We start from the raw sequence: 18,244 nt of genomic DNA, 5'->3' as shown, positions 1-18,244 counted from the left end.
TTTTCTTGCATATAATTAATGGCTGGATGTGAAAACTCTGTCCTTTATTAAGGAATACATTTATGAATAAGGTGTTTGTGCACAGGGATGGAACTAGGGTGAGTGTGCATTAAAAAATGGAAAATCAAGCTTTTATTTTTGGGTGTCCCATCAATTTTTTTGGCTCACCAATTCATGATAAACCACAGGAAAGGTTATCATCTGGTTTGATTCTTTTCGCTCTGAGGTTTGTGTTGCTACAGTACTGAACTGTTTTAAGGTATTTGAATACTTATTTAAGGCATTTGAATACGTATTACTGTATAACATTTGCACTGTAACTTAAATCCATATGATGTAATAAATTAATTTAAGAAAGTGCACTTCTGTATGTTAATGCATTTATTTTGCTTTTCACACAGATAAAGTATTGTCTTTTATTTGGAAATCTCTAATGACACCTGTGGAGAGTATTCTTGAATTTATACTCCGTCAGCTTACTACAAATGAATTAAGTACGGTAAGTAGTTATGAGACTTACTTTGGTGTGACTTTGCTTGTTAATTTGATTTTACCTATGTTCTTTGTTTTCATACCAAGTCTTTAAACACTTCAGCATTTCTGTGCAAGTAGACTTTTTTTGTAAACTTTTTTTGAATGGATGCAATGAGTTATTTAATGAAGAGTGAGTTTAGAAAAGAGAGCCAGTTCAGATTTCATGGAGAAAGTTATATGGAAATGTGTGCAGAAGTGATAATGAATAGAAGTCAAAATTACATTTTTTTTTGCTTGGGAAAGCAGAAAAAAAATAAGTCTGTACAAGAATATAGTAACAACAGCTGGAAAAAAGTTCATGTTTCTGCAAGGGTGAAGTCTTCGAAAGAAGCATGGGACTCTGGGGTACCTTCTTGGAAACAGCATGAAAAGTACGAAGTAAAAGAAACACAAAGAAAAAGCTGATAGCAGACAGTCCCCAAAATACGAGTGTGATAGAAGACAGATAAGAAACAAGCTACTGCATCAAAACAAGTGTTAATGTTGAATCAGGAGAATTTCAGTCTGAATGTGGGTGAAAATGCAGAGGAGCTACTCTGAAAACCAAAGGATTTTTTTATATGATTCCCTGAGTGAACAGCTTAATAGACGGGTAGTTTTATGGTGTGGAAAAAAAATGCAAGTATGATAGGCCAGGAGAATTAAAAGCCATAAAGCAAGATACAATCTTGAGATAAAATCTAGTTGGAGAAGTGCAGGATGTACCATTATATGTGTATAGGGTGCAATGCAGTGCTGTGTTCTGATAACTGAGTTAGATTTGAACACTGTTTCAGGCTAGCTCAGGTGGTTTTATGGGGCATTCCTTTGCTCCCAGTAAGGGAAATAACTTTGCCAATTAAAAGAACTGGAGATTTCTTACAGAATTTCAGACTGCCTCTTCTAAGGCATAATCACAAACACTAAACTAAAATAACCTGTAAGATGAAAAGACAAGATTTAAAATACTAATAAATTTGTTTTCCTTCCTGTTGCTTACCTTCTACTATCATTGTTGATAGTAGTTTTTTTTTTTTTTTTTTTTCTCAGTTTGTTTCCACCTCTTAATGCTTCAGTTTATTTTTGTATCCTCTTTCTTAGGTTGGCGATCTGGATCGTTGTGACCTATACTTAGCCTTAATTCCAGAGATTGTGAATTTGTGCTCACAAGTCAGCTGGAAAAAGTTACCAACTATCAAGAATTTCATTTTGTCCCTCACTAATGCCTCTATTCGTAATTTTCGAGAGACAAATTGCAAAGAGGTAATTAATGCAGTATTACTTATTACAATATATATATAAATTAAAACTGTAGTTATTAATACAGATATCAATGATATAGCCATATTTCTAGTATAATTTTTGTGTATGCATGTATACATATTTTCCTGCCTGTGTAATTAGTTGTGAATATAATGTCAATGTAAAATACTTGTAGCTAAGATTTTTAGTACTTTTGTTTTCTTACTTGTTTCATTTTAGTTGTATCGACTTTTATTAAAAAATGAAACTTTAGTTGTAATATAGGACAGTAGGTACTCAAAAGCTTTTTTCCTTGAACGTGAACTGATCCTACCTAGGTTGTTATAGTTAAATGAAAATGCCTTTGGTATGCCTTAGTATCAGTGATCTTCAGAATTTCAAAGTTTGAACATAGAAAAAAAATCCAGAACCTAGCATTGCTTTGGATTTTCATACAATTCATTATGTTCATTGTTCTATAGCTGTATTTCAGGCATACTAGCCTATTACATACATTTTCAAAAGGTAAAGAAACATTACTGTCATGTAAAAGGAAGGGATTAAACTAAGACTTCCTGGCAGTGTAATCGTTGGTATTGTCTGGGTTGAATTATTGATCAAGAACAGTTAATAGCACAGTAAAAAGATTGTAAGTATTGGATTTGCTAGGTTTACTTCTATAACAAAGAACAAGAATGAATTTGTAACAAAGAACATACATGAATTATGTGCTTAACACCAGTAATTTCAAAGTAAACATTTTTTTCTGGTTCAGACGTGTTCAATGATGCTTTTACAAACTTCTTTTGAATTCAGTGAAAAGTATACTGTTATGATGACTTTTCCAGTTGCTCATATATCACATTTTCAGCTGAAGTTTAAGAAAAAATAAAGAGTAATTTAAATGGGAAAATATTTTCTGTACTCTAGACAGCTGAAAGTTGTTTGAAGGTATTTAAATAACACTGAGCTTTTAATATTACTAGGAAACTATATGCTTACTGATGCTTTAAGATTTTTTGTTTCATTCAGCTTTAAATATAGGCATACAAAATACAAAATAATGATAGTACGTGTTGTGACCATGGAGTGACTGTTCCAAGAGGCTAGAAGGAATTCCAGATTTGCCCTGTCCTGTTGCATTGGGTTTGTGACTACATGGACGTGAATCTTTAATTGGTGTCCAGCAATATACGGGCTGCTACCTGGCAATATACAAGTGTTCCAAGATAGTGTCAAGCTAGACTCTTGCACTTAATGAATAAATGACTGTAATCTGTAAGGGTTGTACTTTTTTTCAGTGCTCCCAACTTGTGCTTGATTGCACCGATCTAGCTAAGGCAAAGCTGTGTTATGCCTAGGTTAAGAGAAAGGAAGTACAGGGGTGCAGAGTTGTTAGTTTATGATGTCCAAGATGATACAAACAGAAATACCATATGTATTGTTTGGTTATTAATATATTAGAAGAAATTGATGCATGTTTGATTGTTGATATTTGATTTTGATCTTATTAGGAGCCGACACTTAAAGAACAAATTAGAAAAGTAATAAGCATGGCCTCACTCACAGTAGTTTGTGAGATAATGGATCGGAAACCTGAAGCACATCTTGAAGCTCTGCCTTCTGTGGATGCTCTAAAGAGATTTATTTTGTTTTTCCAATTTAATGAAGTTGTAAAGAAACCATCTTACACTGAAGAAAAAAGTAGGTACGTCTGTGATGTAGCTTAAGTAATACTTCAGAAAAAGTTGGATTAGAGAGTAAAGCAGCAATTGAAGTGCTCTTTTTTTTTTTCCCCCCATCTTCTCTTTGATAATGTTATACGAAGGTAAAAAGGAAAATATCTGAACACAAAAGATTCGTTCAGGTGCTGTTCTGACTTAACATTCAGATTTTAGAATATTAAAGCAGCCATAGTAGGTCAGACCAAAAGTTCTTGAGCTCAGTCATCCAATTCTGCAAAGCTATTTACTTTCTAATACTACGTAACCAGATCTGGTTTTGAATACTGCTAGTACTTGTGCCAGCTTACATATCTATAGAGAACACAAAGCCATAGCATGTACACAAGTTGGTTGAAAAGGAAATGATTCACTGTTGGGGAAGTAAAAGAAGCCCAGAGCAAGTCAGAGGGTTAAAAAACAAATACTTCAGGAACATGACTGTATGGAAAGCATATAGTGATGTTCCCAGAAGTTTGAATAACGAGATTACTTGAGTTCAGAACTCATTTCTCTGTGTTTAGAAAATTTACTTGTAGACTTCTCTTCAATGAGTTTGCCCAGTCTCCCTTTGAACCTGTGTAAATACTAGGACCTCAAATATATTAAGTACAGTTAAGCTGTTCCTGGTAGATAGGAATGTGCAAGATGAATTAATATAGTATATATTTAAGAATAACATTTTTCTTACAGCTTATGTGAAGAAACATCATCTCAGGGGTGGGGAAAAATTGTTGCACGCTATGTTCGTGACCAGTGGATCTGCCTGCGTTTTGTTTTAAATAAGTTTCCAATGCTGGCTCAAGAAGAAGCAGCTTCAGAATTGCCCTTATCTATAGTTGAAAGGTCAAGAAAAATTCTACAGTCTGCGTTAGAAGCCCTAACTATTCTTCCTTCAGACCAAGTTTTACCTGTGTTCAACTGCATGAAAGTCCTTGTTCCCAAGGTAAAAGATATAACCAACTGGAAGATACCAATAGTTTTGTTTGGTTGTTTTTGTCAAATGTACCATTTTTTTTTTCCTCTTTGTTCTAGCTCCTGAACTCATCAGAATCTCTCTGCATAGAAGCATTTGATTTGGCTTGGAAAATCATATCTTCGTTGAGCAACACACAGCTAATATTTTGGTCCAATCTGAAAGCATTTGTTCAGTTCATCTTTGATACTGAGGTTCTAGCTGTTGCTGCAAGTGCAAAGGGTCAAGCATATGCCAAAATAAAAGAGGTCAGTTTAAGGATTCTCTTTGGGAAATGAACACAAAATTTACCTGGATCTAAAAATGGGTTTTACTTCTTATTTTCTTTTTGGTGTTTGTGGTGAATTTTTCCTTTTCGAAAAGATACTAGTTTGATCTGAGAATTAGAGTGAGGATAAACAAATGGGACTTCAAACAAAAAGAAGCGTTAGTTCTTTTTGGTTAAAAAAAAAAAAAAAAAAAGTAAAAACATTTGTGAAGCCTTCGTGTTCATTCATTCAGTCACCTTTTTCTCCTGCTCTGCTGGTGAAGGTAATAGCAAACAACTGAAGGGTATCTGCAATGCAGTACAAACAAAAGATCAAAATGCATATTTCTAAAATGTTGGTAGTTTGTTTGCCAACTTGTGCTACTTCAGAGTAAGGCTTACAAATGAAAAATTGCATATCTGTTACATCTGTTAGTTGTTCTTCTAACACAGAAAATGAAAAGTACAGTTTCTTTGATCTTTTTAGACTGGTATGTTCTGCATTCAGTAAAATGTGTATTTTGGTCTTTGTTCTATACTTACATTATGCAATTCCTCTGAAATTTGTTGTTGTTTGGGATTTGCCACCTGCACTGGCAAAAACTTAATATTCTGGGAATTTTTTCTAGTGGTCTTTTAAGAAAATACTTTCTCAGATGAAAAATTACAACCCTTCAACACTTAATTAGATGCTATGAGGTAGATTTAACTACTTTAACAGCATCTTTAAATTTCTTTTTTTTTCTCTGAATATCCAGGTGTAGGAAACAACAGAAAAATCATAGTCTCCTTAGAGCGTGGTAGAACTGGCTTCATATTTTGGAAGACAAAAAACGATTTTTTACTGTTTTTTGTAAGATGTAGCTTTCTATATTTCTGAAATCTACATAAATGTCATGGTGTTTTCATTTTGAGTCACTGTATTCAGTACTGGGGCTTTGATTCAACTTGGCTCTATACACAGGAATGACATAAATATTTTTCTTTTAAATAATCTTTGATGTTTCCCTACTTTTTTGATTGCTTTTTCCCCTGAACATTAGATGTTTGTACAGAGCAGTCCACGATTACTGTAACACATTTACCAGAGCAGTAATACTTCATAAATGTTACCCATATGTATGTATGCTTAGAATTATTGTCTCGTGCTGCTTTGCACGTAGCACAGAAGTTACCCTAAAAGGGGTTGCAGTTTTGCCTTGAAGGTCCACATAATTAGCTTTGTCCTGATCTCGAACTCATATTTGTAAGTAATAATTAAAAAAAAAAAAAAAGTATTAACTTTTTTGGGCTTATTTTCTTCAAAACAATGTTGCTGTCATCTATTTTAAACAGTAGATAACACTTCATATTTGTAGTCTTAATGTGGACCCAAGTCAAAATAAGATGTATCCAAAGAGATGCAAATGCTTAGTTCTAGAAACCTGCTAGCTGTTTCTTTTAATGAATGTCTGGAGTTAGTAATTGTGTGTGGTAACTGATGAGCTGTAGCTTTTATTTATATTTTTTTTTAATTTTCAAGAACTACTTGTCTTAACTTCAGTGTTAGTGTTTGAGACATTATTTAAGGTGTACTTTGCCAGTGTTGAATCTGGAGTATCAGAGACAGCAATCAAATTGTCTGCAGTGAGGCACACTACGACAACAGGCATCAGGAGGTAATGAAGGTCTCCTATATTCAGCAAAGGGCATCTGGTCGAGCCACCCTCTGCCCCTTCATAAGAAAATGAAGATAAAGTTCCCAAGCAAGTGTCTACTTACATATATTCTTATCCTACTCCTTGGCAGTTTCTTTTGCCATTGACCCCTTGTGCAGTGGATATATAGTTTTAGCTAAGAGATAAAAAAAAAAAAATTATAGCTGAATTGCCTGATACTGATTTGCTACAGAAGCATAATTTTGCCAGCCACAGTCCACTGTCTCCTGAATAATAGTTAGGGGGGTGGAATGGAGAGATATGTTTGTACCAAAAAGGAAATATTGCTGTAGTATAATACAGAACATCTTCTACAGAGGTGCCCAGGAGCACTGTGGTTTTAGGCTTTGTTTCTTCTGCTTTCTTCTTTTTGATTTATGCAAATAATCAATTGTGCTAGAACTTAAGTTTCCTAAACTTCAATATGAACTTCAATTTCAATGTAGATGTAATCCTCATTAAAGAGAATTAATAATATAGCTACATAGGGAATAAATTGTTCTTTTTTTCTAAATTAGTGAGGATTGATTAAAAACACCAGGTTTGTGTACTTCAGCGAAGTAAGCCCAGTTGCATTTGTTCCAGTTCCCAGGAGATTCTTTTAAAACATGTGTTGCATTTGTTCTGTTTTCTGTTCAGCATAAACATCGTGGGCCACTTGTTAGACATTCACCTGCCAATATAATCAGAATTGTGGATAAATTCAAGACAGCATTAACCTGAGCAAGTCTCAGATGCAGGAGGGAATCACACCTGCTTTAATAGGATAACATTGCAGTAGTTTTTAATAATTCTAGCAAATGTAGAAACTAGACTTTTTAATCCTTTATTTTGTCTTTTCAGATAATTTTCAAGCTCATAGATCTGTCTACTACAAAGACTGGAGTCTTCAACGTAGTCATTAGTCATTGTTGTCAATCTTGGATATTTCCCACCATCAATGACAGAAGTGCTTTGACAGATGCTTTCTTAAATGCTGGGAATTACTGTGAACTTATCACTGAGGCTTGTGTCTTTGGAACTGTATTTAGGAGGGATCAGAGGTAAAAAACAAACAAACAAACAAACAAAAAAAAACCTTCAGGTCCATGTGTATGATTGTTACAACTTTGTGTTCTTTGTTTTCTTTTAATCTCTGAGATATTTGAGAAGAGTTTTTTTTATGTGCTTTTCTGCTAACTTTGTTGCTTTGTCTTTTCTTGTCTGAGAAGACTCATACAGGATGTGCATGCCTTTGTAGAAAGCCTTGGAGAAAAATGTGCCGCAAACGTTGTTACAGAAAGGTATGTATCTTAAAGTATTTAGTCTGAATAGTGTCTTAGTCACTATTGATGCTGTAATAGGAAAGATGTTTTTTGAGCCAGCTTCTTAGGATTATATTCATAATCTTAAATATCAGTGAAAGGCAGTAATGTCACATCACATTCAAAATGTAGATAGGTATTTTCAAGAAAGTATATTCAAATTTGATAACTTGAATGGGACGGAAATAATTGCTTCCTCGTTATTTCAACTCATAAAAATAAGACTTTTTAGGGTGCAGTTATCATATGGAGTGCTGATTTGTATCTCATCATTGCAGACTTAATAGTTAATAAATTTAGGCTTTAATTAATGCACCCGCATTTGGAGCTTGACTTTACAAGATGGGCTCTAGGCCTTTTTATTTCAACATACTGGTAATAAGCTCTGCCTCCAATTTTCCAAATTGGGGGACGTTGGCTACTAGAATATATTTTTCCAGCTTGACTCCCTCCTTTACTCAGTGGAAAAAGAGAAACAGTTAAAATGTGGTATTTTGGGGAAGTGTTGTTGACATGACCTCAACTGGAACTCACCAGTTTTCTTCATCATCAATGATGGTCTGGTTTGGGTTATTTGTGTATTCTGTCATCTCACTACAGGCAACTTGATGGCAATTTCTCAGTTTTCTGTGGCAAATGGGATGTTTACTGTGTTTGTTTTGCCTTCCACTTTCAAGATTTCCCAGCATATTTACAGCATTTACCATTCTTCTCAAAATTTGAGCTTTCTAATGTTTTTTTGGCATTAACTAAATAAATATGTTCATCTTAAACATGTCCTTTGACTTTTTTTATGGCCCAGTCTTTTCCGCAGTTGAGAGCATTGTATGTATGTTCAAGGTAAAGCTTGCTACTGCCTTTTAAATTTAGGATTTATCTTTATATCTGAACAAATAGTTTGACTTTTTCTATTAATATTTTACAGTACAAACCGAGATGATCACTATGTGAGGGTTTGTGCTATTAAATTTCTGTGCTTGTTGGATGGATCAAATACCTTGCATAAGATGTTTATGGAAGACATTGTCAGCAAACTACTTGATAAAGTAAGCTTCATTTTTCTTGGTATATAAATGTAATGTTAATATAAGTATTAAAATGCAAAGTACTTAAGAACTTAAGGTTGGAAGGTTGTTTTTGTAGTTATTTGTATGGCCTGTCTAGATTTGCCCTGTAAGACGCTTTTTTTGCTCATTATTATAAGACATGAGCTAATTTAGCCAAACTGTAATGGTTAAAAAAAAAAAAAAAAGTCTCTTCCAAGTTTATTTCAGTATTTTAGGGGATGTTCTGACTTCACCGAGTAGTATCCAAATATGTAACTATTGATCCAGTAAGAATTTTCCTCTAGGCTGCATTTCGAAGCTCTGTGTTTCACCTTAACAATTACAAACTACATTTTGAATTGTGAGAGCAATTGTCTAATTAGGCCTTTATAAATGAGATTAATGGAGAAGATCGGGGTCTGATTTTCATTTATACCATGACTGCTTGTACACTGGCACTAGTGTAAAACTAATGGTAATTTACTACAGCTGCTGTTAGAACATAACCTGTGCATTCTGGTAGTATAGAATTCTGGTTTTGTCTGATGAATAAGAAATGGGTCCATTATTCATTCCCTCCCTCAATTAACTGGTAAAGAAAAATTTGTAATATTTTTGTTACACGATAAATCAAGTGGAAAAAAGTAATGTGAGCTTTAAAAAGGATTTCCTTCCTTCCTCAAATAGGAGGATTAAACATGTTAAAAAAAAAAAAAAAAAAGTGTATTTGCATTTTAATATTGATACAAGTTCCATATCAGTAAATTATTTTCTTTTTAAAAAGCTAAGGAAATAGTTTTCAGTGTCATATGTTCACTAAGAAGGCCAAAACAAAGTACATAGGGAAAGAATCTAAAGCTATATGAGTATGTGAGAACATGAATTTGTTATTTTCAAAGCTTCATTTATTTGATCTATTTTCTTTCACATAAACATCTTTTTTATTGCAGAATACTAGTTTCTGTCCCAAAGCTACATTTGCAGTTACAAGCTGAACTAATCTAGAGCATGATTAAATCCATTTTTATATGTAGACATTAAAGTAGAAATGCTTGAATTTATATACTCATTTCTTCACTCGGGATATTTAGTTCTTGTTTTAATATAAATAAATGACAGCTTGTCTTCATGCTCCATTTTACCCAGTATTATTTTAACTGTTCATATACAGTAGGTGCTGCCTTAACATAAATTCAACTTTCTGCTCTGTGAAGATTCTTAATATCTAATGTTGTTATGCTCTTAAGTAAAAATACTTAGTATAATTGTGTATGTATTTGTATGTGTGTGTGTGTATATATATATATAAATATATAAACTTTCAGCATATCTCACTTATAAGCTTCAAAATTTATTTTTAAATAATATTAAAGTATTTGTCCTAGCTTTGTAGTGCTGATTACTAGTTGTGCAGTAGATGCTGTTCTCAGTACAGTTAAATACACTTCCATGTCTTCAATTTTAAAGGAAAGATGGATAATGCAATTTCTATCTTGCTTTCAGGATGATCAGGTGTCCAGATCTAAAACACGCTATTACGCAAACTCTTTACAGCACAGAATTAAAAACCGGATATGGCAGACGCTCTTAGTTCTTCTTCCTAAGCTAGAGCAGGTATTACTCTTCACTAGAAATTTTTTAAAGATTTTTTTTTTAAATCTGCTTTCAACAATAATTTGTCATACAAACTGAATGCATTAATTGTAGCATGGTATAGAAGACATCTAATCTCTGTGACTGATTAAACATTTTGTGTAATTTAATTCTTTCAGTCTGAAATAGTGGATTTAAGTATTTCTAGAGGTCACTAAAACCTGGATCTTGGATTTGTGAAGTTGATTTCATCCAATGCTTCTTAATAATGATGTTTGGAAAAATTAGTAAATTGCTGTAAAGTCATGGGTGTTAGATCTAGATCTAAGTTGTGAAAAATTTTCACTGAAAATTTGAATATGTAGGGTACTATACTTGGTCTCCTAAGGAGACATTGTGGCAACCTTGCAGTGACCTAAGTTCTTCCCTAGGGGTGCTGTCTCCTTACTGTAACATTGTACCTATGAGTTTTAACATTCTTTAATAGTTCTTTATCCATCAGTTATGATTATGAATGTTAAGTATGTTTTGCAAAGAGTCTATATTTTAAACAAAACAAAAAAACAAGAACCGAACTTCTTTTCCTCAGTTCTTCCATATGAGGAATAGAGAACAATATGGTACGTGTCTCTAATGTGTGCGTTGTTTAAACTTGCCTGTGCTATAGTACTGCTTCTGTAGCACTTTGCTGTCTGATCCCAGCCACCTTTATAGTCTTTTGCCCATAAGTATTACTTACATTAATTGTATAATAAAGAAATTAGATGGTTCTAAAATGTTTTAGTTTGAGTATCAAAAGTATTTCAAATATTATAAAGCTCATAATGTTTATTTAGATTTTTTTTCTTTATAGAAATAACTTTAATAATATCCTAAGTGATTGTCTGATTTTGTTTTCTCAGAATTTTTTGTGTGGCACCCTTGACAAAGTTTTTCAGGCTGGATTTGGTAACAATCAGGCATCTGTGAAATACTTCATAGAATGGATTGTTATCTTGAGTCTTCATAAATATCCCCAGTTTCTTAGTAAATTCTGGGATTGCTTTTGCTATGTAAGTAAGAACTTTGGCTTTCACTCGAAGTAATTTGAACAAAAAGGGTAATTTTTTTTTTTTTAACCCATATGCTATATTGTGTGTATTCAGAGTTTCATTTAGAAGAAATGGGTTGTTGAGATTGGAAGTGAGTCTGGACTATAGTCTGAGCCATTTAGAAGTTTGTGATTTAGAATTGGCTGAAGACAATTCTTGTTGAGAGTCGTGTTGAGAGATTTCCCTTTATAATGTAAACTCTATTCTGGACTCTGCAGAGCTGGTGTAAGTGCCATCAGGAATGCAGACACCTTAAATTCTGAGTCTGGGAAGGTATTGCCAAGTCACTTTTTGCTTCCACACTTAGCTTCTGCAAGACTTCTGCATAGTCTTGTTTGTCAGAGGAGGAACGTGGCTTACATAACACATACATAATTCGCAGCTTTTAATGTGAACTTCTGTCAGAATGGTATTCTAAAATGCAGCTCCAAAGTGGAGGCAGACTTTGCATATGGAACCCAAAAATCGTGAAAGGGTTGACTGAGCAGAACTGACTTACTAGCATTTCATTTTTGTGTTTTGGATTGAGTGATCACGCTTAAGATTAGAAATAGTCATAGTGTGTTCTGACGACCTTGAATTCATTAGCATCGTACATTTAGGCTGAGTAGATAATATGTACATGCATCAGATCCAGCGTATAGGAAGACATTACATGTGGGCCTCTGCTGAAGCTCACCACTCAACATAGTTAATTGGTGATGTTGTCTTGCTTATCAAATACAAATAGCCTAGTTGGTAGTGTAGTTATTTTTCAAAAAGTCAAACAGTAGGAGAAGAATTTAAAATAAAAAAAGAATTGAAAATTGTATTTATATATTTTTGCCCCAAACCAGGCTGGTATTTAATATCACCCTGTGTGACAACTTTGTTCACTGATGATGTGTGCTGTACTTTTCTCTGCACTGGGGACAAATATCTATTTCAGTGTGTATTTAAAATCCTTTGATACTTAGAGGGTCAAATTAATCTTAAATTTCTAGTTTGCTTAAATCTTGTAACAGTACAGTCTAATTTCTACCAATTTGAAGTTATCAAAAATACATTTCCTGCCACGTTTATTTTTAGTGAGACCACCTAATATAATACCAATGGCTCTGGAATGGCAGTGCAGGAAGTAAGCTTCTGCACAGTTATGCTGTCTTTCACAAAATGTTTGTCAAAGAACTTTAGAAAATGTGGCGTTCTTTTTTCCCTTTAGGATGAGGAAAAGCTTAAGACAAGCATCTGTACATTTTTATCAGTGTTATCACACTTTGACATCATTCTTCAAAATACCTCAGAGAAGGTAAGTTCGGCTAAAATGGTTGTTTGTTCAGTTGCACTGTACTTGAATTTCTGAAATAACTGTCTTTGCTGTCTGTCTTCAAAACCTTTTTTAATACCTATATGCTGCTAAGGTACCTTTTGACACAGAAAATACCAGCTCTTCTCGCCACATCTGTACAATATTGGACTTACTGAAAACTAGGTAAATGGCAGATGTTTTGGATACATAGGGCCTGATTACCTGTAAATTTTTTAGAACAGCTATTCTAGTTTAACTAACCTGGGGTTGTTTTTTCTTGATCTGCATTTAATTTGCAGGATCCTGGGCTCAGGTAACCAGAAAGAAGGTAATCTTTTATAGAATAATAACACTCACAGAGTTCTTTGGAAATAGCTAGCCCCTGTTAAAGTTACAACATTTTTACTTGGAATTCTAATTTTTAAATGGAATTTTAAATACAATCAGAAGTTACATGAAACCAAGTACCACACATCTGCAGCAATCCAGGCGTTTCTGTTGTTTTTGACTCTTTGCATACATTTACAAAATAAGCTTCCTAAGTACTAGAAGATCAGCAAGTTGAACAAAGGCTTCTATGTATGCAGAATAGTATTTTTTTACAACAAACTAATACATTTTCAAAACAACTATCTCTGTGCCCTAGTGAGAAGGAGGGAAAGAAGGAAATCAGAACCATGTTCTAAAGCCTGTATCTGCACGTATAGATGCTGTTAAAGCTTTTGGACTGAAAGACTTTTCTGAGAGAGCACCAGTTCTTGGGTCAGCCTTACTTTTCTACTTCCAAATGATACATTAAGACTTAACATAAATGAAAATCTTCTTTTCTTTTTTAGAAGCCAGTTCTGAAGAAAGCCCTCATAGTAGTTCTACAGTGGTGTTTCAACCATAATTTCAGTGTTCGACTTTATGCATTAGTTGCCCTTAAAAAAATTTGGGGAATGTGCAAAATGTTGCACGTGGAAGAATTTGAAGCTCTGACACCAGTCATTGAATCTAGCCTTCAACAAGTGGAAAACATGCATGGCACAGGGTTAGTAACATTCTTCTGACTTAATGCTTACTGTTATTCTTCAGAGATGTTTGCAGCAAGTCTTACTTTCTAAAATAGTACTTGATGATTGCTGTTGGTTTTTATTATTCTAATTTAAAAGAAAGGAAGTCTTGGAAGGTGAAGTCTGTTCATCAACAAATGATGTGATAACTTACTCTAGCACAACAGAGAAAACTGAGGCATATTTGAACAGTGCTTATAGTTTAGGGGAGGATTGAAAACAGTGACTGTCATAGGTGCTAAGCCATCTTGTCTGATGGGTTATGAAGAATAAAAAATCATTCTTTCAGACTTTCTGATACCAGTAAATTCTCAAAAATAAAACTGTGAAATGTTCTAGGTGTCATATTTTTCAAAAGTCTTCTGTGTGGGCAAAAATAAGTAATTAGGAGATTAATTTTGGGTGATGATTAAATGAGGTTTACATAAATGCTTTTTAGTTTAGTGCTTTGAAAATAAAATATTTTTGTGCCATATATGTGGTTTTTATCCGTTTTTACCCCTGTTGTTATGAGTTACTTAAAATTAGTTAGGGATACCCTTTATCGCCAGTCTTTTTTCTTCAAATAATGGAATTTGGAGACATGTTATGGGCCTTTTTTGAAACGTAAACTTATTTCCTGAATGCTGTATTTTTTAAACTGGTGCTCACTTAATTGTTATTTTCTTTGCCGTATAGTAAATGCAATTTTCCAATATGACAATTAAAAAAATATGGTATGTTGTATTTTGTGTGCCTCTTGCATTACTTTCTGCAATTGCAGGAATGCCAGAAGAAACTGGCAGCGAATCCAAGATCACTTCTTCTTTGCAACTTTTCATCCACTTGAGGACTACAGTCTAGAGGCAAGTCCTAAAGAATACAGTTTATCACTGTATCTGCATAGTCGTACAAGTATATTTTAACTTTCTTTATATGCTCTACTGTAGGAGAAATAATGATAGACTCATTTAAAACTCAAAAAAAAACCACTTTGTGATGGATTTTACATTAAGACTACAACTTAATTATCTTATTAATGCTCTGCTATAGAATGGTTTGGGTTGTAAGAGACCTTAAAGACCACCTGGTTCCAAGCCCCCTGCCATGGATCCACTGCATGATCCACTAGATCAGGTTGCACAGGGCCCCATCCAACCTGGCCTTGAACTCTTCCAGGGAATACTTAACTAAATTGTTGTCTAATGTGAACAGAATACAAATATGTAGATTCTAGAACTTCTTTTTCAGCTATATGTTTTGCCATAGCTTAAGTAACTGAAAGCTGAATAAACACTGTTATGGACAGAAGGCAAAAATATGAGTGCTGATAAAAATAAGAGATGGAAATAGGAGGTAAACTGAAAACAGATGGGAAACGTGAATACAAAATGAGATAGATGAGTTTTGGCACAATCAGTGCTTTCAGAAAATAAATTATTTGTATTTATTTTTGAAAACAGATGTTCTGTAAGGTACTTCTGTGAACACTTAGATGTGTTAGATACGACTTACCACAATCAGGCAGTGAAAATCTTGAACAATAAGAAAAAGCAAGGCTGATGCTTGTTAAGTGTTTAAATGTATTCAGGGTACATCTTAATAGGATAACCACAACATCGGGGTTTTAAACTCCTCATTTTATTCATATGTTAAGTTTGAGCAGGGTGATGGTGGTGGTTGTTTTTGTCCTTGATTAATTGTGGTTAGCTGTTTTGGTGGTGCTGAGTTGGGTTTTAGGACTAGATTTTAATGTTTTTGACCATATTCCTCTTGCCTTTAAAGCAATCTGCTTTATTTACCTGAAGTTCATGAGGGTGTCTGAAAACCCTTTAGTGTGTTATGCAAAAAACATTTTTACAAGTCCTCTGCTGAAAAGTATAGAACAGTAATCAATGCATATCCTTAAAAACATCTAACTAGAGAGAGTAGCGTTATGAAAGTTTGGGATAGCACTCCATGTAAAGAGATGATTCATGAGGGTTGTTAGCAAGTTAAGTCACATGGCAAGAAAAACTTGTATTAAAAACATGGGATGATGGGTAAAAGATGTGTGCTATAAAATTGCCTAGAGGTTAATTTATTACCTACTGTGAATGCTTTGAGTGATGCTCTGCTAATAATACTGTGTTACATTGCAGACAATATTTTACACTCTTCCACGCCTTTCAGAAGTGGCTGAGGATGAATGGATCTCACTCTGTAAATTTGACAGATTCACTGACATTCCTTTGCCACCAACATTTCAGTGGTATCAATCTCGAACTGAACTTCTTGATCTAAAACCGAGTGACTGGTCTCAGCAAGACATGGGTAAAATATAGCTAACCTGTGTTAAATGTAATTATTTGTGCATGGCAATAGTGTATTTCTGTACTAAGTCTTGTCTTAGTATGCGCACAGTCTCCGTTATTCTGCTATATTAGTTTTGTGTACGTGTGAGCATAGCATGTCCCATAAAATGGTAATAGATGACTAACGCTGCCTACAGGATTACCATTTAGGTAATCGTCTTTACTGAAGCATTAGTTCCACTATGACTTTTATATCCATACGACTTAATACTTGGTTTTCATAGGTTCAAATTCAGTTGAAACAGATGGCCAAACAGAATGGACTGATGTTCAGAAAAAGATTATACCCTGGAAAAACAGTACTCCAAGTTTAGACCTGGAAATGGTATTTCAGGACCGTGCTGCTAAACTTGGTAAATCAAACAGCAGGCTGATTGTGGTGGCTTCACTTATTGATAAACCTACCAATTTAGGAGGTAAGGTTGAATGGACATTTTAAAACTTTTATTTTAGACTTCAGAGTATGCTTGGCTAATAAAAATTACTTGTAAGATTTTTTTTAATATGTTGATATAAAAAAAATATTTTACACAGAGAAATAGGTCATTATCCTGCAAGAACTTGGTAACCAAATGTTACCCCCTCCACAAAATAGAGTATTCTGTAGTTATTTATTAAAAACAAACAAACAAAAAAAAAAACAACTTGCACGTAGCATGCATTAGTTAAATAGAACTTCATTGTACTTTAATTTACAGCTAGGTTTCTTCCTGCATTCATATTCTTTGTCACAGTTAAGTTTTTCATAACTGTGTATGCTACTAAAGGGAAATGATTTATTTTTTTGTATACCAATTAAACCAAATCTTGTAGATATACAAGATTTGTACAGCAATTCTAGTTTCTCGTGACAGTTGGACAACAGGAAAGTACCCACTTCTGATTCTGAGTGTTCCTATTGTGCAAGTGCAAGCTGTGATATAACAAATCCTACAAATACATTATTGCATTGTGCTTGCTGTTGTCAGCAGTTTTAATAACTAGAGGTAAACTGATAATGAAAAATACACACACAAGCTGGTGCTGTCTGCCCTGTAATGCTGTGATGTGTCATTCTCAAGTCTTTTATTTAACTGGTATTGGATTTAGAGCTTAAGCGTGTGTGCGGATGTCCATTCATCCACGTCTAGGCTGTTATGCTGGCCCATTAGTATGTGTAGTTAGTACTGTAGAAGTGTGCTATCCAGACAAAGAGCTTTTTCCATTTTTATCTGTCTTCTAAGTCACAATTTATTTATTTATTTATTTTTCTGGTAAGATATATGGAACAACATATGATTTGGAAAATACCTAAAATACATGAAACTGATTAAAAACAGAGGGATAAAATAATAATGCATTTTACGGATTCTTTGTCCTTTTTTACTTGCTAAAATACTCTGGCATGGTGTTTATATTATTTTCTATACAAAAATCACTTTAAATAAACCTTCTGTTGTAGGTTTGTGTCGTACAAGTGAAATATTTGGGGCATCTGCACTAGTTGTCGGCAGTCTTCATTACGTACAAGATAAACAGTTTCAGCATCTTAGTGTTTCTGCAGAGCAGTGGCTCCCCCTTGTTGAGGTGAATGGAAACAGTTTAATAGCTAAAAACTAACACGCCTTGAGTTTATCAAATGTTCAGTCTTACTTTTTTTTCCTCTTGCAAAATTAAGCTTCTTATTTAACAAGCTCCTGCTGTCATTTCTGACACTTAACATTGAATATTTTGGAAAAATCTTTGAGTCAGCCTGGTAACGAAGAATTTGAAAACTTTAGCTTTTATTTTGCTGTGATAAATTACGTGAGTTGCTATCATAGCTTAGTGGGTGTTTTATAGCAGAGTATTCAAATGGGATGTTTGTTTATGAAAGCTGAACAACACTGCATTTATCTTGCTTAGATAATTGCTTTTGGTAACTTAATGTGTATAATCATTAAATTTGCCTGAAGCTAGCTTGTGCTAAGCTTTTAGAACCTATTGTTTAGCTTAAAAAAATGAGGTTTTCAACCTGTATCTTTACCATTCGATAGAAGATATGGTTGTGGTTATTTTACAGTAATTTGTTTTTCAGTATCAGCTTTAGTTAAGTTATCTGATAAATTCAGTTTGAATTTTTCATTTTTTACGTGGTGTTTATTTTCAATTTATTAAGA

General features: G+C 33.8%; 1 protein-coding gene across 1 annotated transcript in view; it reads left to right on the top strand.

The window, feature by feature from the left end:
• Nucleotides 1-18,244, top strand: part of TARBP1 (TAR (HIV-1) RNA binding protein 1) — a 34,358-nt gene that overhangs the window by 13,918 nt on the left and 2,196 nt on the right. Inside the window, exons 13-28 of the mRNA XM_032183759.1 lie at nt 402-499; nt 1,615-1,776; nt 3,270-3,463; nt 4,170-4,422; nt 4,512-4,700; nt 7,240-7,439; nt 7,608-7,679; nt 8,626-8,746; nt 10,250-10,360; nt 11,242-11,391; nt 12,632-12,718; nt 13,555-13,751; nt 14,537-14,618; nt 15,894-16,065; nt 16,331-16,522; nt 17,548-17,672. Of these exons, the coding sequence (XP_032039650.1) occupies nt 402-499; nt 1,615-1,776; nt 3,270-3,463; nt 4,170-4,422; nt 4,512-4,700; nt 7,240-7,439; nt 7,608-7,679; nt 8,626-8,746; nt 10,250-10,360; nt 11,242-11,391; nt 12,632-12,718; nt 13,555-13,751; nt 14,537-14,618; nt 15,894-16,065; nt 16,331-16,522; nt 17,548-17,672 (2,405 nt within the window). The remainder of the gene's footprint in view (nt 1-401; nt 500-1,614; nt 1,777-3,269; nt 3,464-4,169; nt 4,423-4,511; nt 4,701-7,239; nt 7,440-7,607; nt 7,680-8,625; nt 8,747-10,249; nt 10,361-11,241; nt 11,392-12,631; nt 12,719-13,554; nt 13,752-14,536; nt 14,619-15,893; nt 16,066-16,330; nt 16,523-17,547; nt 17,673-18,244) is intronic.

Source organism: Aythya fuligula, chromosome 3, assembly GCF_009819795.1.
Source record: "Aythya fuligula isolate bAytFul2 chromosome 3, bAytFul2.pri, whole genome shotgun sequence".
NCBI lineage: Eukaryota > Metazoa > Chordata > Aves > Anseriformes > Anatidae > Aythya > Aythya fuligula.
The sequence above is the reverse complement of the archived record's forward strand: the minus strand, read 5'-3'. Positions and strand labels throughout refer to the sequence as shown.